The following is a 20,802-nucleotide window of genomic DNA, read 5'->3' as shown; positions in this document are numbered from 1 at the left end:
CACTGAAGGCTAGACATGCCAGCAGGAAGCTATGTAAGTTCCAGACAGTATTCCACACAAGACACTTGTGTTTCTAACACATCACCTCCCTAAGCAGTGACACTTACCTGAGACCGAGGCCACTGCCACTTAACGGGTGTGAGACACTGACACAGAGAGTTACTGTGATCTACTCACCACGTTTTAAAGACAGACTGAAATGGTAATGATGTTGTTTTGGGGTGCACAGACTGGGACAACATATTTTTCTTTTCTCTTTTTCCTTTCTTTCTTTTCTTTTTAGGCAGGGTTTCTCTGTGTAGCTTTGGCTGTCTTGGATTCACTTTTTAAACCAGGCTGGCCTTGAATTCACAGTGATCCGCTTGCCTCTGCCTCCCGCGTGCAATGTATTTTAGTTCTCATATGAATTTGTTTATTTATTTTAAAGATTTATTTTTATTTATTTCTGATGTATACAATGTTTTGTCTGCATGTACACCTGCACACCAGAAGAAGGCACCAGATCTCATTATAGATGGTTCTCAGGACCTTTGGAAGAGCAGGCAGTGTTCTTAACCTTTGAGCATCTCTCCAGCCCTCATATGAATTTATAATAAGCATACGCCTTTCCTCCCGTGCTCTCTGAAGGAAAAGTCTCATTAGGTAGCTGAGGTTGGCTTTGAATCCACAGAACTCTTCCCTCCTCCCTCCATAACCTCCTCAGTGCTGACATTACAGGTCTGAGGGAACATCACACCCAGCTATTATTCTAACATTTAAGTACTGGAAACTTTTCTTGCTTTATGTATATGAGTGCTCTGCTTGCATGTATGAACGTGCATGCCTGGTGTCCTTGGAGATCAGAGGAGGGCATCAGATGCCGTAGAACTGGAGTTAGAACACAGTTGTGGGCTGCCGTGTGGATGCTGGGAACTGAGCCTAAGTCCTCAGAGCAAGAGCAGCAAGTGTTCTAAGCCACTAAGCCATCTCTCTGGCCTCAAATTAATCTTTAAATTTTTAATTGTGTGTGTGTGTGTATGTTTGTGCATGTGCGTGCGTGCGTGTGTGTGTGTGTGTGTGTGTGTGTGTAGTATGTGCATGTACGAGCACAGATGCCCTCAGAGGGTACTGGATCCCCCAGAGCCAGAGTTACAGACAGCTGTGAGTTGCCCAATGTATGTGCTGGGAACCAAACCTGGGTCTTCTGGGAAAGTAGTATGTGCTCTTAACTGCTGAGTCATCTCTCTAGGCTCCATGTTTATTATTATTATATATATATACACACACTGTTATGCTGCTACTTAAGTTTTATCTTCACATGTCAAAGGAGACAATTAAAAACAGTTGTCTTAGTGGGATGGATAAATGCTTTTTAGATTGAACTGGAAGGGTTTTTCTGTTGTTTAATGTTATAACTGTATAATTTCTAAAACCAACTCCAAGCCAGGCACAGTGGCACCAGCCTTTAATTCCAGCACTCGGGAGGCAGAAGCAGGCAGATCTCTGCGAGTTCGAGGCCAGCCTGGTCTATAAAGTGAGTCCAGGACAGCCAAGGCTACACAGAGAAACCCTGTCTCAAAAAACAAAACAAAAACTCCAAATATTCATCTGATCCCAATATTCATCTCTATCATGAAAGAAAGTAAGGCAGCCGCTCCTAGAACTTAGTAGTGGAAGGCTGTGCAGGTGCTGGCTGCTCACAAGGTACAAAAGCTGGTCATGAGCTGCAAAGGGCGAGCAGGGCGTGTGGGCGGGGAGCACCCTACAGCCTTGCTCCGATGGCATGCTCAAGTGCTATTTTCCACATGGCTCTTTCCAATGTGGCTGTGAGGATACCAAGTGACACACTGTAGGTCCTAGTCTCTGAGACACGGTGGCAGGGGTGGAACGGGGGTGGGTGGGGTATGTACCTGTTCCACAGGTCGTCATCTTCTCCGCCCCAGCCCCAGAACGCATTAGGAAAGCCATTGATTTTCCGAAACTGTTCCACAGTCAGGCCACTCACTCCACCAAAAAACTCTGTGTAGGGAAGCCTGAAAAGGACAGCCAGCTAGGTTAAAAGATCCACATTTGACTTTCTTGATGAGTTTGTCTTTGTTGTTGGGCACGCTGGGGACGGAACTTAGAGGCTCACATAGGCAGGCAAGAGAACTGAACACCACCCCTGGCTCCTAATTAGTTTGCAACAACCTTACTGCGCAGTGACAGCACATAACTCCGTCAGTGTATAGTCAATGAGTTGTGCAACCGTAATAATCAGTATTCAGTTACTCCATCACCCAAGCATTTCACACCCCCACTATCAATCACACTAACCCACTTTCCACACTTGGCCCCATGCCTGTTGACCTCCTGTACTACACTCTGCAAATCGCCCATTAGCTGACACAACTGGTCACAGCCAGCTGCATGGGGTCTCTGCAAGTGGCCTAATGGAGGAGGAAGCACTCACAGGTACATATATTTGTCCAGTTTGGTAGCGAAGTGCCTGGGCATCTGTCCGCAGCCATAGTAGTTGCGGTCACTCTCTGGTATGTGATCGACATCATGGAAGATCAGGCAGTCCCAATCCAAGTCCTTCATGGCTTCTTGAAAGCCAACATTAAAAAGCATGGCTCGGTTAAAGGGCTGGGTGCCAACCTGAAGGAACAAAGGAGTCCACAAGCAAGACCTTACTGCCTTCCCTGCACACCAAACGGGCTTCTAGAGCTAAAAGGAAAGCTCAACCAGGTGTACCCAACTATATAGCAATGCTCATCCCAGCGTTTACGCTGAAGGTCCCACTACAACTGTCACTCTAGGGACAAATGTCTGAGGAGCATGAATTCTGTGGCAGGCTCACACTAGTTACAAGCTAGCTGAACTCTGTGTTCACCATCACGTACCTGGCCAGCACCAGAACATAACTCAGGGCAGACATGAGGAATGTGCTGGTTGGTTTGGTCAACTTGACACAAACCTAGACATAACTAAGAAGAGGGGCTCTTAGTTGAGACAATACATCAACATTGGCCTGAAGGAAATCTGAAGAGCATTTTCCTGATTAATGATTGACGTGGGAGGGCCAAGCTCACTGTGAAAGTGCAAGCCTGGGCTTTTTACACCAAAGACAGTGCAGACTGTGGGCTTAGAAGAGAGAGAAAGAAAGAAAGAAAGAAAAAAAAAAGAAGAAGAAGAAGAAGAAGAGAGAGAAAGCAACTAGGGACAACTCACTTGCTCGACCACATAGAAGGCGAACTGTAGGCGCTGGCGCTGAAGCATGGGGAGCAGGTGTCGCAGCAGGACTGGGAGGTGCTCGTGGCGGTTCCGGAAGGGGATAAGGATGGCCACCTGCAGTGGATCACAGAGAAGGGAGACACCAGTTAGCTGCTGGCCTAAGCTACCTGGTTAGCTCTCTGCATTGCTATACAGTTGGGTACACCTGGATGAGCAACACTTGGGGAGTACTGAAAAGCCCCTTTTCTTGCCCAATATCCTCTAACATTGACTTGTGCAGGCGAAGGCACCCTGGAACTAACTGGACCCTGTCTAGACTGCAGCTCTGGGAGACATATCTACCCATGGGGACCCAGCACAAAGGTCCCTCCACAGACATGCAAACACCAAGTGAGCAAAGCTCTCCAATGCTACACACAGCTCGTTCCACACTGTACATCTGCAGACACCTGCTACCACTGCATCAAGCTTATTCCCTGGCTGGTGTCATGGCCCTCCCCTCACAGGGCCAGCAGCACACAAGCACTTTATTAAAGAATGGTCTTAAGCTGCTGCCTCCTGTCCTGATATAGTCATCCTACAAAGGCCTGAGGGTCCAGCTAGAAAACTGCACTACCTGCCACTTATCTTCTTCTTTTTTTAAGATGTATTTCTTTTATGTACATGTGAGAACTCTACCTACATGTCCACCTGCAGACCAGAAGAGGGCATCAGATGACATTATAGATGGTTGTGAGCCACCATGTGGTTGCTGGGAATTGAACTCTGGAAGAGTAGTCAGTGCTCTTAACCACTGAGCCATCTCTCCAGCCTTGCCACTTATCTTCTAATAAGCCGGGAAATCAGGCAGGAAGCACTCACTGCTCTGCAGAGATGCAGTCCACAAATGTGCCAGCTGACCTACTGGCCCTCCCTCCTATAAATAATCCTGCTTGGGAACAAAGAGGTTCAGTGCTCTTAGACACCATCAGGATGCTGCCAATCTCTATGGCTACAGGAGTCCTTGGGGAAACCATTTCTTGGAAATGAGAGGCAGGGTGCAAGTTCCCCGATGTCACGGCTCTCAAGCCCCGGCAGTCCCCACTGGTCCCTAGCAGCTGGGTCTGACTCCCGGCCCACCTTCCAGCGCGGCACACAGTCGGAAGGCTTCCAGTGGCCGCCAAGCTTGATGGCTGGGTCCCTGGAGAAAAGCTCGCGGATGTCATCCATTCTGATCTCACTCATGTTTACGTCTATCGGGCCCTCTGAACAGAGACGGAGGAGAGACAATTAGCTTCCCCGAGGCTTCTCCATCTCTCTGCCCTTTGGTGTCACGACCAACTGGCAAAGAGGCACACCAAAGGGACAACACCTTAGAGGTCGCTTCTGCCAAGGAGAAAGAAATGAAGACTTTGAAACTGAGGTAAGGCAACTCTTTTTCAAGACCCTCTCTGACACAGGGAGTCCGATTTCACTTCTCAATAAACTGCTTGCCCTTCAGAAAGCCTCTGAAGTGGCGGCTGATGCATCAGAGGAGGAACAGAAGAGTGGTGCATTAGGCCTAAGAGCTCGCCTAGAAGCAAGGCCAGCTGCCTGCCTCACCTCATGCACCAGTGAGTACGGACTCTGATTAAAGTGCCCACACGCAGATCACTCATCTTTGACAAATCCCCAAGATTAAAACTATGACAATCATTAAGTGCGAGGGAAGCCAGGTGTTGATTCCAGTACCTGGGAAGCAGAGGCAGGAGGATCTTTGTGAGTTCCAGGCCAGCCTGGTCTATACAGTGAGTTCCAAGGCAGCTAGGAGTACTACTGTTGAGATTAAAGGCATCAATCAATCAATCAATCAATCAATGGCCATCATGCATGGCTTGATTTTTTTTTTCTTTTGGTCTTTCTAGACAGTTTCTCTGTGTAGCCTTGGCTGTCGTGGAGTGGCTCTGTAGACCAGATTGGCCTCACAGAAATTCTCCTGTCTCCGCCTCCTGAGTGCTGGGATAAAAAGCGTGCACCATCATCACCCTGCTGTAAGGCTTGATTTTTGTTTTTGTTTTTGTTTTTGTTTTTCGAGACAGGGTCTCTCTGTGTTAGCCTTGGCTGTCCTGGACTCATTTTTGTAGACCAGGCTGGCCTCGAACTCACAGCGATCTGCCCACCTCTGCCTCCTGAGTGCTGGGATTAAAGGCGTGCGCCACCACGCCCGGCTTAAGGCTTGATTTTTAAAACCAGCATTTTGTTAAGAAAATAACTTGTAGCAATCAGCCAGCAGGGGGTGAGCTGGGGGGGGGGAACAAGTGAGACTACAATGACAGAAGGTGGTAGGTGGTGAGAGGCCTACTGCATCCAACTGTTACAACCAGGGACACTAAAAATGACAAAGCCAATGGCAATATCTTTCTTCAGGACACCTCAGGAGGGTCATCACAAAGGGCAGAACACAGCACCACCAAGAATGTGGGTCACCGGCAGCTGAATTCCTTCAGCTCCAACTCCCAGGGCAGGGAGCCGTTTCACGATCCACAGAGGCAGGCTGGCCGGCCCCCGACCAACTGGTCACGCTGTCCTGTCTAAGCGCTGAAGCAGCAGAGGCGAGCTGGGCCTACTTACTCATGGAAGGGAGCCTCTCCGGGCAAGGGTGGTTGGCAAAGTAGGTGAAATCTTCAGGAAGAAAGGTCGTGGTTGGGGGGAAGGATTCACTGTGATTCAAGTCCAGAGGATAATCTAGAAGGGAAGAAAGCAGTGCAGATGGGCACTGGCTCCTCCAGCCCCTCAAACGTGCTCTGTAGCTTGGTGAGAGCAGGTGGCTCAGTGCTAGAGTTGTGCATATGAAGCCATCTACAGGAAGGAAGGAGATGAACTGACACCCCAGCGTCCTTCCCACTCACACTGGCGCTGTGGGCTTCTGCTGACAGTTTACTCAACTTACAGCCAGTGGGAATCGGAATGAAGTCAGACAGCACAGACCCATCCACCTCTTATCTAGCAGCACTCTCAGTCTCTGCATCGTTCCCAGCCAAGCAGCTCACCCTGCCCGTCTGCTTCTGGGTTTTATTTGTTGTTGTTGTTGTCGTTTTGTTGTTTGGGTTTTTTTTGAGACAGGGTTTCTCTGTGTAGCCTTGGCTGTCCTGGACTTGCTTTGTAGACCAGGCTGGCCTCAAACTCACAGTGATCCGCCTGCCTCTGCCTCCCGAGTGCTGGGATTAAAGGCGTGAGCCACCACACCCGGCCGCCACCACACCCAGCCTGCTGATTTGCTTCTGTTCTATGGGTTCCCTCTGGCTGAGGGAGGCCACTGCAGTTCCTCTCCACTGCCCCATGCCTTGCCTCTTCCTGTCCTAAGCGTTCCAATCATACCCATAACTGGATGTGAGGGCAATGCTCAGTGTGGATCTGAAGATGTTGTGAGCATCAGTTGTAATCTGGAAGGTGATGCTGATTTTGGAGCCATTCTCATCCTCTGACACCGTGGTTTTACATGGAATTGTTCCTGGTTCAGAACACTGTCCTCCCTCTGCACTGCGTCCCTGAGAACTATGGGCACCTTCCTGCTGTGACAGTGGCCCACCCCTCATACCTTTCAACAGTGCCTCAGGATAGCCTTTACCCCATATGCAGGACTGAACCTCATTTTTGAAAGTTCTAACTTTTTTCTCACTCACTATGGTGCAGGAGTCCCAATAGCTTCCTAACGGGGAAGAGGGGCTAGCAAGGTGGCTAAGTGGTTAGAGCACTGGCTGCTCTTGCAAAGGACTCAAATTCCGTTCCCAGCCCCCATAGCTCACAACTGCTGTAACTCCAGTCTCAGGGATCCAATGTCCCCTTCTAGCCTCTGTGGATACTGTTAAGCTTCAAGCCCTGGAGAAACAGCTGAGGTTCTTACTTAACATATCGAATCGAACCAGCCTCCAGGTTCTCCCAGCATCCCTCAGTCCCTACCAGTTTCAGGGTATGCCTGGCATATCACACTCTCTTCCCTGAACTCTCCTGTCCAGGGGCGGGGCTTCTCACTATATAATTCAGACATTTTGGTTACCCTCCTTTTGTAGCATTGGCCTGTTGGCTGCTGTACTTGGTTCCCTCTCCTCACATAGGGCCATGACCACTCTGGACTCTCTCAGAGTCCTCAGATGTGCTGCCTCTGGCTATGCTCTCCCACGTGTCTATAATAAACTTTCTCCTTCACCATACCTAGGAGCAGTCATATCTTGTCCTTTTCTTTCCTTTTTATTTTATTTTTCATTCAAATACCAGGCACAAACGTGCCACACAGAGATACATGCAAGCAAAACATTCAAATATATAAGATAAAACATTTAACAAGTTTTAAAAACTTAAAAAAAAAAATAGGTAGAGGAACCTGGCGATGGTGGTGTACATCTTTAATGCCAGCACTTGGGAGGCATAGGCTTCTCTGAGTTCAAGGCTAGCCTGGTCTCCAGAGTGAGCTCCAGGACATCCAGGGCTACACAGAAAAGCCGTTTCTGGAAAGGTGTAGGGTGGGAAGTATATGATTTTGAAACCTAGTGTGTGTGATGGCTTCTGTTCTGTCTCACTTGGTCCACGGTGACTGAGCTACAGCACTGTAGGCAACTGTCCACTGCCCTCTAGACTATGGTGCTGAAGGTAGGCGGTACCAGGTACCATTCAAACACCTGGTCTTTGTGGGGAGCCAGTAACTTCTTTTTGAAAGTAGAGCTTGCTTTTTGTTCAGGAATTGCCAATGGCTTTGCCTTGCTCGGCATCTACTTCTAACTCGTGGTGGCCCATTCAGTGGGCCTTTCAAGCCTGGAAACTCAATACCCTGTCTCAGGAATGCTCAGGGGATAGCATCACCTGGGTGACGAGTCCTCCTTTACTGTTCCTTGTTTCCGTGTCTATTTTGGTAATAGGGGTTGCTAGGCATTGGAGTGGGAAGTCGGGCAGATGTGAGGGCGTGGACATGAAGTCACCTGGTAGGGTGTTCTGGCTGGGTACTGTGGTTCAGAGCCCTCGCTGTCATTATTTCACTAGATCTGGTCCGACTCCCCAGAGAAATCTGTTTTACTGTTACAGCAGTCCTGAATTAAGCACCCTGGCACAGAGCACGAAGGGTACACCCACACCGAGGGACCCGCTTCACACATGTAAGGCTCTCAGGGCTCCAGTTCCTTGTCAGGCTTGAGACAAAGCTCCAAGCCTTGGGCTGCTTAGCAAGTTTCAGCCTTCATAGATCTTGGTCACTCACTTTATTCCTTTTTGATCTTTTGAGAAAAAGTCTCAAGCATACCAGGTCCTCAAACTTGCTATGTGACCAAGGATGACCTGGAACTCCTGTTCCCCAGCTCACCTTTAATTCTGATTCCAAAGATCAGGCCATTCCTGAGCTGTGAGGGACTCTGGGGTTCACTGTGAGGGAGACAGGGAGGCTCCCCTGCTGTAGCATTATTGGTTATCATCCATTTATGGTTGCTTCCCAACGTAATTTCCACCTCTGTAGTCTTTGTTGTGTTTTTTGAGATGGGGTTTCTCTGTGTAGTCCTGGCTGTCCTGGGCTGGTCTCGAACTCACAGAGATCTGCCTCCCGAGTGCTGGGATTACAGGTGTGCACCACCATGCCAGGCCCTCTGTGGTCATCTTATTATTAAGGTTTTGCACCATTAAACACACACACACACACACACACACACACACACTCTCTCTCTCTCTCTCTCTCTCTCTCTCTCTCTCTCTCTCTCTCTCTCTCTCTCTCCATCATTTGAGTAGGATTTAAGAGTATATCAGCAGGGCCTCTTCCAAGGAGACTGTGCCACACAGGTCAGGGCCCCAACATCTTCCTCCTGTAAGGTTCAGCAGAAGCACCAAGCAGAAGACTCCCCAGGGAAGGGCAAGGCCTGCAGAGCAGTAGTGGCTGCACCACTAGTCTTCTGCTCCTCAGGTTCTGCACAGTCCCTTTTCCCAGCCCTTTATATTCACACAGGTGCTCCAAACACTACACCTGGCTCTCATCCACTCTGTGGCTAGAGCTGAAAATTTTAACTCAGGCCATTTGGTGGTGTTGAAGTTGTTGGTGTTTTCTTAAAGAATACTGAGAGGGCTCCCAAGAGCCAAATGGATAATACATTCAGGTTGTTGTTGTTTTTAAATGTGTATTAGTATGAATGTGTCAGATCCCTTGGTACTGGAGTTACAGACAGGTGTGAGCTGCCATGTGGGTGCTGGGAATTGAACCCAGGTCCTTTGGAAGCAGATAGTGCTCTTAACCACTGAGCCATCTCTCCAGCCCCACATTCAAGTCTTTTATCCAGGGACAAAACTCAAGGAAGGGCAACTTGAGGAGCACTAAGCCCATCTTAAAGTGAAGCGAAGAAACAGAATGCTCTTCTTTGTCTTGAAATTTTTTTCTTAAGTAGCAGGGTTATACTTTAAAAAAAAAAAAAACTTTTTAAGGGTGTTGGAGGGATGGCTCAGCAGTTAAGAGTACTGGCTGTTCTTCCAAAGGATCCCGGTTCAATTCCCAGCACCCACATGGCGGCTCACAACTGTCTATAATTCCCGTTCAGGGGATGTGACACCCTCATACAGATGTACATGCAGGCAGACACCAATGTATATAAAATAAAAATAAATTTTAAAAAACTTTAAATTTTAGACGTATTTGTTTTATATGTATGGATGTTTTGCCAGCATGTGTGTCTGGACACCACTCATGTCTGAGCGAACTTATGTTCTGCCTGATGCCCACAGAGGCCAGTAGAAAACTAAAGTTACGGGCAGTGGTAACTTGCCATGTCAGTGCTGGGAACTGACTCTGGGTTCTGCGAAGGCAGCAGTGGTTTTACGCACGAGGCCAGCTCTCCAGGCCATCCAGTCATATACCTTTGCATACCAATCTCTACACTCTACAGGAGAGCAGCATTCTGCCCTGCTGCTGGGGATGGCAGGGCGCTGTGCACAAGAGACAAGCATTTCAGGTTGGTACTTCAATAACTGGTATTATTTTAGATGATTCTGAGAGCTTAATTCTCTTTAAGAAAAAAAAATGAAGCTGGAGACACGATTCAGCAGCTAAGAGTACTTGATGCTCTTGCAGAGGACCGAAGTTCAGTTCCCAGCATTCTTACTGGCCAGTTCATACCCATTTGTGACTTCAGTTTAAAGGGATCCACTCTTTTCTGGCTTTTGTGAGTATCTATACACATGTGCACATGAGCACTCTCTCCCCCCTTAAATAAATATTAAATAAGCCTTAGAAGAAGGAAAGACACTGAGACAGATGGTTTAGTGGGTAAGTGCCCTTGCCACCAAGTCTGATGATCTGAGTTTGACTTAGTGGAGGAGGGAATCAACTTCCACACTCACTCCATGGCATACGCTTACCCCCCACCAAATTAAGACAGGTGTAACAGTGAACACCTTTAATCTCAGCACTTGGGAAGCAGAGGCAGGCAGATCTCTGTGAGTTTGAGGCCAGCTATGACTACACAGAGGGACACTGCCTCAAAAACTAAATGAACAAAAAGCCATGTTTTAAAAGACAACCTTGAATTCAGAATAGAAATGCAGCCTTCAGGTAGGCAGTGGTGGCACATGCCTTTATTCCCAGCACTTGGGAGGCAAAGGCAGCTGGATCTCTTGAGTTTGGGTCCAGCCTGGTCTACATAGTGAATTCCATTATAGCCAGGGCTACACAGAGAAACCTCGTCTTAGGAAGGAAGGAAGGATGGATGACGGACAGCCCTCTAGTCACCTTAACACACCCTGAACAGAGGAGTGATGACTCTTGGACCAGCCTTTTTTTCAACACATTCTCTTTGGAGAGACTTATTCAGCCCTGCCTGCCTCTCTTGGGAGCGGACAGTCCTTTTAGGGCCCTGGCCACCAGCTTACCTGAGTCATTCAAGCTGCTATTCCTCTTGGCATAGGCGCTGCGGACCACCTGCTCATAAACCTGGGCACCGATGGTCCTCACATTGTCCCGAAGCAGGATGCCCTGAGCCTGCACCATGAAGAGGTAGGTATTCACTGTGGAAAAGTGAGTGGAAGAGAGTGATTAAGAAGCACGGGCAAAAGTGTCTACTGCACAGCTTTGGGGCTTTCCCTCCTTTTTGAATCTTTAAAACCTCTCTCAGCTCTCGAACCTTCCACAGTCTCATTCCTATTTTCCACTATGGATTCAGGATACTCACAGTTCTTGGGTGACCAGTAGGGCTCAGGGGAACTTCAGCCAACCCCAAGTAGGTGTGTAGAAAAGTGCAAACTGCAGCTGTCACACCTGGTCTGCAAACATTCACAGTACCTTCTAGCACAGTGACAATCAGAAAGACCTTTACAGACAGGCTCTCAGCACAGCCACTTTATATTTGATTGTCACTCAGAATGAAGCTAAAGGCCCTCTGCTCCCCCAGACCCTGAAATGGCTGTGTCCCAACACCTGTAGAATGGTGGACTAAGACATCCTGTCAACACTCAAGGCAGCAGCGCAGCACAGGCTGTTCAGGTAACCTGAGTACACTAAAATGTTCCATGAGCAAATGTGCACAGTAAACTAGTAAACGGGCCAGCCACAGCTACTGCACAGGCTCCTTCAGGCTCTACAGGAGGCAGTCACACCCCAGATAATAACTATTTCCTGGCCAGCCACTCCGTATGACTCAGTCCCTCTCACAGGCCAAGAGTGGCTTACAAGGGTGGCCCATTACAAATCATGCTTGCTAGTGTCTGAGGTGGAATCTTTAACACCTGGCTGGCTTCCGATGTGGCCTCGGGTTGTATGTAGTACAGGGCTTACTGTCTTGGCACTCCTGTGCTTAGCACATGTGGCCTTGGGCTACCAATTCTGGCTCAACAAGCTGTATCTAGATTACATGCACTGATATTATCACCGTGTCCTGTACATAACGCGCACCAACAACTCAAGGGATAATGGTAACTCACTCCATTCAGCCAGAGTCTGATGCTACACTGGCAGGCGGGATGGCATGGGATAAAGCTGCACAGCTCAGTGTGGAGACCCCAGGCACTGAGCACAAGGCTGGTCCATATTGAAAACGCCTTCAGAGCTGAGGCCAGTAGGCAACAGAGCTCTATGTTGGAAGACACACACACTCGTCCCCACCTCCAAGAACAGAACACAGGGCTTGTTCTCCTGTGGCTGGAGAACTTCAGAATCTTTAAGATGTAGCTCTGAGAAGCTTGTGTTCAAGGCTGACATCTCATTTTCTATTTCCACCTTGCAGTGGGTCATGGCAAGAGGGCAGCCCACAGTCCATCCATTAAACATAAGACTTAAACTTTCTATGAGATCTCTCACTTGCTTCTGAAGCATACATAACCTGGTCTTCCTTCATTTCCAACAGACGGTTATGCCAGCTGCCGGAAACCACCTTAAAAGCAAGCTGCTCTTTCAAATGGTGAGGTGGATGTACACGTATGCATGTGTGTGGAGGCTAGAGGAAGACCTTGGGTGCTATCCTCAGGAATGCCATCTGCCTCCTTTGAAACAGGGCTTCTGTTTGGCCTGAAGGTCAGCAATTAAGCAAGGCAGGCTGACCAGGACTCTCAAGTTTTCACTGCCAGGTGCTGGGATTACAAGCACAAGGCCCCAGGCCTGGCATTTTCACATGGGCACTATGGATGGCACTCAGGCACTTTGGAAGCACTTTGCTAACTGAACCATCTCCCTGGCCCCAGACAAATGTCTATGGAAGGTGTAGAGTGCTTGGGCAGTGCAGACAATCTCCCCACCCGTGTGCTGCAAAGGCACTGCTATCAGAGGGCTCCATAGGCACAGCCATCTCATTCTTTCTGGTTCAACTCTTTCTCCCCAAAGAATTACCAGAAAACCAGTTTTGAGCTGGGTGTGGTGGTGTATGCCTGTAATCCCAGCACTTGGGGAGTCAGAGGCAAGCAGATCTCTGTGAGTTCAAGGGCAGCCTGGTCTACAAAGTGAGTCCAGGACAGTTGGCCTCAAAATCCTGTCTCGAAAACAAACAAAACCAGAAAGCACTGCAGTTTCTTCCATCTGCCCCTAGGCACTTGAACTAGGGCAGTCAAGGTTGGACCTAAAAGTTGTATCCAGCCAGGCGTGGTGGCGCAGGCCTTTAATCCCAGCACTTGGGAGGCAGAGGCAGATGGATTGCTGTGAGTTTGAGGACAGCCTGGTCCACAAAGCTAGTCCAGGACAGCCAACGCTACAGAGAAAACCTCTGTCTCAAAACCAGAAAAAAGAAAAGTTGTATCCAGCTCCCTGGTGACATCAATGCTACTAGCCCAGGGCTCCATCTGGAGACACATTGCAACAAGGAGCACATCTGCTGTGCATTAATTCTTTGTCCCCTTGATCTTCCTAAGGATTCAAAGAGTGGAGAGATCCATCCACAGAGCAGTGACCTCCAAATACCTTCAGCAGGCATCTGAGAGGTAAGATGAACCACTGTGCCCTACATGCTCTACCACTAAAAGGTCTGATTTGGTTTGGATTTGTAGGGACAAGCAGTACATCTGTGGAAGTCAGAGGTCAGCATCATGTCTTCATCTACCATCTCTCTCCGCCTTATTTTTAAGGACAAGGTCTCTAACTGAAGCTGGTGTGCAGCAACTGTGTAGCTGGCTGGCCAGTGGTCTCTGGGAAATCAGTCCCCATGTCTGTGCTGGCTCACTGCTGGGGTTACAGCTGCACATCAACCATACCCAGGCTTTAGGTGGGTGCTGAACTCAGGCACTAGTACTTGCACACAGAATATTTTACCCAGCAGGCTATCTCCCCAGCCCTGCTTTGGTTCTTTTGAGATAGGGTTTTCCTATAAAGCCCAGGCCGACCTTAAACTGGCTGTATAGTGCAGGTTGACCTTGAAGTTACAAGCCTCAAGCCTCAGCCCAAGTGCTGGGATTATAGGTGTGTGCCACCCTCTCTAGCTACAATTGTTTTGCTTTTTCTTTTCCTTTTTCAATTTTTATTTATTTTTCTCTTACAAGTAACACCCTGCTATGCTGTGTCGTTACAAAGGAGCCATGTGGTTTAAATGAAAATGGTTACTAGAAAAGAACTAGACTAAAGCATCTGTGTTCCTCTCCTGTACAAATCTAGATGGAGCCTTCTAGACTTAGTCATCACTCACTGGGGCTACCACCAACCCAGTGGTCTGCTCTTCTGACATACAAATCCCAAGAAACTTTCAAACCAAGGTCAACACAGAGTTCTGGAAGAAGCCAATGCCAGCCTTCCCTTTCTATCCCAGCTGTGTTTCTACTGCTATGAATAAAAATACCCATTAAAAAATGACAACTTAGAGCCAGGTGGTGGTGGCGCACACCTTTAATCCCAGCATTTGGGAGGCAGAGGCAGGCCAGCCTGGTCTACAGAGTGAGTCCCAGGACTGCCAAGGCTACACAAAGAAACCCTGTCTCGAAAAACCAAAAAAGACAGCCTAGGCAGGAAGGCTCTGCTTTGCTCACAAGTACAATTTGTATCCATCACTTTGGGGAAGTCAAGGTGTGAAGAACCTAGAACAGGAGTGAATGTGTGCACGCTTCCTGTGCTCAGCTGGCTCGGGACTCTTGCAGTTCAGGGTCCACTTTTAGGCCTTGTTTTGGGGTCAAGGTGACTCACAAAATAAAGGTTCTTTTGGCCAAACTCTTGACCACCTGAGTTTGATGCCTGGGATTCAGGTTGTAGGGGAGACCTGATTCTTAAAAACTGCCTTACCTTCATAAGTAAATAAATTTAATTAAAATTTTAAATTGGCTGGCAATCTGTTTTATTAATAGTTTGTGAATACTGTCTGTTGAATGAGTCTTGTCATTTGGCTAAGAAATTCCCACATACACATGTTCACTAAGCCTTTCTGTTTAACCACAGAACATGCTCAACCCTGAAAAATAAAAGGACAAGAAGGCAAATATTGCCAAACAAAGGAAATAGTCACAGATTTAGACTCAGTCTGCCTGGGATCAGGATCATTTAACAAACACTGTCCAGAAAGAATGGTTTCCAAGAACACAGCAATCTGTAAGACATTGCCATCTGCAAAGAGAATTCAACTTTGGACTGGGTCCAAAATGTTCCCCAGTGACGATCAACACCATTTCTTACTCCACTTGCCCCCACTTCCATGTGTGTTCCCCCTACAGTGTCTCAGCCTCCACCCAGGCTGTGCTAAAGACAGACCCAGCTGTCCACCCTGACAGAGAGGTACAGCTGCAGGAAGCAAGCTGCTCATCTGCTACCCCAAAACTGCCAACTGGAGCCCCCTTCAGAGGTCTTCTCAACAGACAGCTCAAGGACCCTGCACTCTCCAAATCAGCCCCTGGCCCTGACATGTCACTAGCAACATCAACAGAATCTCTGCAGAATTGGCTATGGGAAAAATTTTTCGTGATATTTCCAGTAATAAACCTACTACCCTTAGCTAGAATCACTAGTTAACTGCTGAATATTGGTAAATAGCAGCTGCAGTGTGTTATTAGTTCTCACTAGGCTTGCTGGAGGCAAAATCCCTTTAATCTTATTAGAGAAGCTGCTAAGTGCCCTTCTGATACATACATAGGAAACAAGAGGTGTCAGACTACAGAGGACCTTACAAGTGTCCCACCCTTCTGTTACCCGCACAAGTGACCAACAGTCACAGAGATGAAATGTATACAGGAACTTACAAGCATTCCTAGAAAGTCACATTACTAAACTTAGCCACACAAGCTAGTGTCCAAGCACACAACTTCCATTCCAAATACTCAGAACTTCACCTTTATGAAGTAGATGCCATCTTGACCATTTTTCCATGACTGAACACTTTTTGTTTCAAATTACCTCCACAGTATTGGCTTTTGGTCATGTAGTTAATGAAGTACAAAACCCAGGGGTTCTGGAACATTCTATGAGATTTACTTTGACAAGCAGTGTTTTCCAGCACCGCAGTCCTGATCAACAGTGGTTGAACTGCAGTTAGAAGCCAATTTTAATTTGACATCCAGCTGTGAAGTGCTCAGTGATATCAGCAGGTGCCTCCGCACAGACTTGAGACTTCTCTTGTGGAAGCAGCAGGCCCTGTGCAGGAACTGAGGGGGAGTGGAGGAGGCTGAGACAGCACAGAACAGGCACCAGCTCAGAAATGCTGCCGCAGGGTGGGGGCTACTAAAGCAACACTTAGCACAAATCAGCTAAATATAATTATTAGCCAGCCCCATGTCTAGATTGAGGACTCTCTTATAACCATGATAAGAACCAGATAAGAAAAATAAGCTTTTCCATGCAGCCGTGGCTTACCCAGAGGGCTTCCAGGCACAGAGCTGGCATCTCCCTCTTTCCTCTTGGGTTCTAAGTTGACCTGCAGTTTTTTCTTGAACAAACACTAGTAAGACTATGATTCAGAAAAATCCCTCACAGAACTACCAGGTTGGAAGTAAAATAATGTGATGTAAAGAATCCAAGATGAAGAGAGATCAAGAGCAAATCCACCTAAGAGTGTTTGTTGTAGACCTGTGTACCAGTCAGTGTACCTACAAAGCTAAAGCTCCCGGAAGCTAAGTAAAGCACAGTAGGGAGCTGTCTATGCTACGCTCAGGCAATGAGCACCACTCTAAAGCCATGACACTGAAGAAAGGGTCCAGGACTAGACTTCAAGTGGGCCAACTAATAGGAAATGCTCAAAACAAATACACCACCACCACCACCACCACCACCACCACCACCACCACCACCATCACCAAGGCACCAAGGTTCCATTCTAAGCCAAGCCTGGGGACTTGTTCCTACAAAGCCACACTTGGAATTCTGAGGTAGGAGAAGGCCATCCTGGTCTACACAGTGAGTTTCTGGCCACCCTTGGCAATAAGGCAAGATTCTGTCTCTAAATAAATAAGTACATAAACTTCAGTAGCACAGGCCTGTAATGCCTGCACATGGGAGGCAGAATCAGGAAGGCGGCCCCCAGTTCAGGGCCAATCTGGTCTGCACAGCAAAAGCTCAGTCTCAGTCAGTGTGATGGGTAAATGGGTAAAAGCCAAACCTGATAACTTGTTTGATCCTCAAGACCTACACTGTGGGAGTCTTCAAGGCGATGTCTCTGCCACACAGGTAAACACAGAGACCCACAGCACACGTGTCAAGACAGTGGTGTGGCTCCAGTGTGCTGGAGTACCTGCAAAGCACTGACGTCCATGTCTAACATCTGCTAAGTTTCTGAATAGCTGAATCTCACCCTAACACCAGGGATTACAGTGCCCCAGGTCTCACTTGGGATCTCAGGGAGGAATGAACTGATGGGTTCTTCGTGGCTTGCTAGAGAGTCAGTGTACTTCCTGCCTCCTGCTGCACTAGTGTGTCCCCTAATGCCTGTGTGCGTGGACCCTTCCCCCTCCCCCCCCCACTGGCATACAGGTTGTTGCCTTTAAGTCACAGAAGGAAGAACAGAGGTCTGCCTAAGTCATCTGACTCTGCAAAGCCAGATTTCACAACAGGGTTTTGTCTCTAGAGTCCAGGTCTCCCTAGTGTCTAAAACCATCTGAATTTTATTCTTTGGTGTGATCTTTTTACTGTCAGGGTCACAACTGACTCCCAGGATTCCTCAGTGTAGGGCACCAACACAACATGCCAGGAGGCATTCTGAGCACCTTCAGAGATTTATACATTTTTAAAAATTTGGTGCTTGGGCGGCTAGAGAGACGGCTCAGCGGTTAAGAGCACTGGCTGCTCTTGCAGAGGTCCTGCGTTCAATTCTCAGCAACCACATGGTGGCTCATAACCATCTACAATGAGATCTGATGTCTTCTTCTGGCATGCAGGTGTACATGAAGAGAGAACACTCAAATACATTAAATAAATAAATCAACGAACAAAATTTTTTTAAAATGGTGCTTGAATGAGAGCCACTGACTTACGCATTTCCAATCCTCTCACCGCACATGCTGGGAGACAGTAAAAATAAAGGTTATGACCCTAAGAATAAGGAATAAGACTGTCTCAGAGGAGGAAAAAATCTTAAACACACATACACATTTACACACAAATAAATATTAAAAAAAAAAAGTGGTGTGGTGGCTCATGCCTGTAATCTCACCAGAGACCTGAGTCAAGGGAATTGGGAATTCAAGGTCATCCTCATCTTTATTAAGTGTCTAAGGTTAGCTCTGGTTTGGTTTGTTTTTTAAAGCCAGTCCTGATGGTGCACACCTTTAATCCCAGCCCTCAAGAGGCAGAGGCGGGCCAGTGAAGGCTACACAGTGAGACCCCCATATCAAAGGCAGGTGAACAAACAAAGCAAGAAAGAGAGCAGTTTTTAAGACAGAAAAAAAAAAAGCTACATTTCTTTTCTCTAAAATGCAAAAAGAGCCGGGCGTGGTGGCGCACACCTTTAATCCCAGCACTCGGGAGGCAGAGGCGGGCGGATCGCTATGAGTTCGAGGCCAGCCTAGTCTACAAAGTGAGTCCAGGACAGCCCAGGCTACACAGAGAAACCCTGTCTCGAAAAACCAAAAAAAAAAAAAAACCAAAAAGAATTTTTGGCTGCAGAATTTGCATGCACGCCATGGTCACATCCTTTAAATGCTTTGGAACAACAGAAAGTGTTTAAGGAAACTGGATATGGACTCACACACAGGACAAAGGGCAAAGGCTTTCATTTCAGGCTGATGGCTGATACTGGGGAGAACCTGCCTTGCTTTCCAGGCCTTCCAATACTAAACACAAAAGCTGCTCAGGCCATCACAGGTTGTTCCCAGTCAACTTATTTCCAAGCATTAAACAACAAAAAAAAAAGTGGTAAAATCAGTAGCCATGTACTACCTTGCACACAGTCCTACAGACCTGCCAATCTTTTTTAAAGTCTGGATTATTAAATGGCACACAATTAGATGTGAACATATCTAAGGAAAGTTCACTGGGCGGCTCGAGACAGGCAGGCAAGCCAGCTTCCACTCTCACCAACGTTGTTTATGAGAATGCAAGGTCTCTGCATATTTAAATAGGAAGGAATATAAATTCTAAATGCAACCAAGAAGTTTTAACTCTGAATAGCATGATACTGACCAACCCTCACAAGTCCCCACACCAGGCACATGCCCCATGGAGCAAAGATGCCTAAATCTCACACCACATGCCCAAAGGGAACTCTGGGTCAAAAGATACTGCACAAAAGCCTTCGAACACATGTCTTGCCAGCACCCACTATGCCCTGGACTGGGTGGTGCAATAGAAAAGATACTGTGGGAGGCAAAGCCACCTGCAAGGCTGTTTCTACCTCCCCCAACCCCCAAATCCCACCCCAGCCTTGGTCTGTCCTGTGGCATCAGGTTCCTACTGCTGCTGGCACTGCCTGCTCATGAGGTCTTACCTTTCCTGATGCCCCTCCATCCCATGGCTGGAACTGCCCACTCTTTCATCCTCAGTCTTTCCAGCTGACATGTCTACCATGGTCCCACCCACTTCATGAAGAAGCATCTTGCCCTCAAGTGAGCTGCAGGCTGCCTGCCACAGAGCACACTGCCATGGCCACTTGCCACTGCCATACTTGAATGACCTCAGCTAAAGGCCAACAAGAGATGCCACATTCTCAAGCCCTCCTTGTCTTGAAGCCCAAAAGAGCTTCCCAGAACCAGAACTATCTATAGAAACCAAGGACTGGTACTGACAAGGGCTCCAGTATTCGTCTCCTGAGAGTATGTTTACACCACACAGATGGCAGACAGGACCTGACAAAGAATCTCCCCTCTGGCTCCAAGTGATGCATTAGCACATCTATAATGTTGGTACTTGGGATGTACAGCTGGGAGGACCAGAAAGTCAAGGCTACATGCCAAGTTTGAGGCTACCCTGGACTACATGAGACTCTGTCTCAAAAGAAAACAAAACAAAACTTCTTCCAAGGGAAACTGAATGCTGGGACAGAGACATCTGAGCTGAGGAGATGACACAGGAGTCAGCACATTCACCCTGAACAGTTGCATGGGGAGGGTGGGATGGCTCAGTGCATAAGGCTGCTTGTTGTCAAGCCTGTCACCTGAGTTTGAGCTATGGGACCCACATGATCTCCATACATGTACCATGGTATTTACACACCCACACATTTACATGAACATACAAACAAAATGACAAATGTAATTTAAAAATTAAAATGTGCCAGGCGTGGTGGCACACGCCTTTAATCCCAACACTCAGGAGGCAGAGGCAGGCAGATTGCTATGAGTTTGAAGCCAGCCTGGTCTACAAAGTGAATCTATGTATGACAGCCAAGATAACATAGAGAAACACTATCTCAAAAAACAAAACAAAAAAAAGAATAAATAAATAAATAATATTAAAATGCAAGATTTGACTGCAGCCAGGCGAGGTGGTACACACCTATAATACCAGCACTTGGGAAGGCAGAGGCAAGCAACCGCCTGCTCTACAAAGCTAGTCCAGGACAGCCAAGGCTACACAGAGAAACCGTGTTTTGAAAGACAAAAAACAAAAAAACAAAAACAAACAACCCCTCCACATCCCTGCCAGAAAGAAAGAAAGAAAGAAAGAAACAAAGAAACAAAGAAACCAAGAAACAAAGAAAGAAATAGAAAAATGTATGATTGTAACAATCCTCATTTATGGGGGCTGGAGAGATGGCTCAGAGGTTAAGGGCACTAACTGCTCCTCCAGAGGTCCTGAGTTCAATTCCC

General features: G+C 47.5%; 1 protein-coding gene across 6 annotated transcripts in view; it reads right to left on the bottom strand.

Moving 5' to 3' along the window:
• B4GALT5 (beta-1,4-galactosyltransferase 5) overlaps positions 1-20,802 on the bottom strand; it is a 55,856-nt gene that overhangs the window by 5,112 nt on the left and 29,942 nt on the right. For all 6 annotated transcript variants that reach the window (XM_084777198.1, XM_084777193.1, XM_084777194.1 and 3 more), the window contains 6 exons: positions 11,044-11,178; positions 5,785-5,898; positions 4,315-4,439; positions 3,193-3,309; positions 2,432-2,619; positions 1,890-2,012 (listed from right to left, as the gene is read on the bottom strand). In XM_084777198.1, the coding sequence (XP_084633324.1) occupies positions 1,890-2,012; positions 2,432-2,619; positions 3,193-3,309; positions 4,315-4,439; positions 5,785-5,898; positions 11,044-11,178 (802 nt within the window). The remainder of the gene's footprint in view (positions 1-1,889; positions 2,013-2,431; positions 2,620-3,192; positions 3,310-4,314; positions 4,440-5,784; positions 5,899-11,043; positions 11,179-20,802) is intronic.

Source organism: Acomys minous, assembly GCF_964271855.1.
Source record: "Acomys minous genome assembly, chromosome: 3".
NCBI classification, from domain to species: Eukaryota; Metazoa; Chordata; class Mammalia; order Rodentia; family Muridae; genus Acomys; species Acomys minous.
This window is presented reverse-complemented; position numbering and strand designations above follow the sequence as displayed.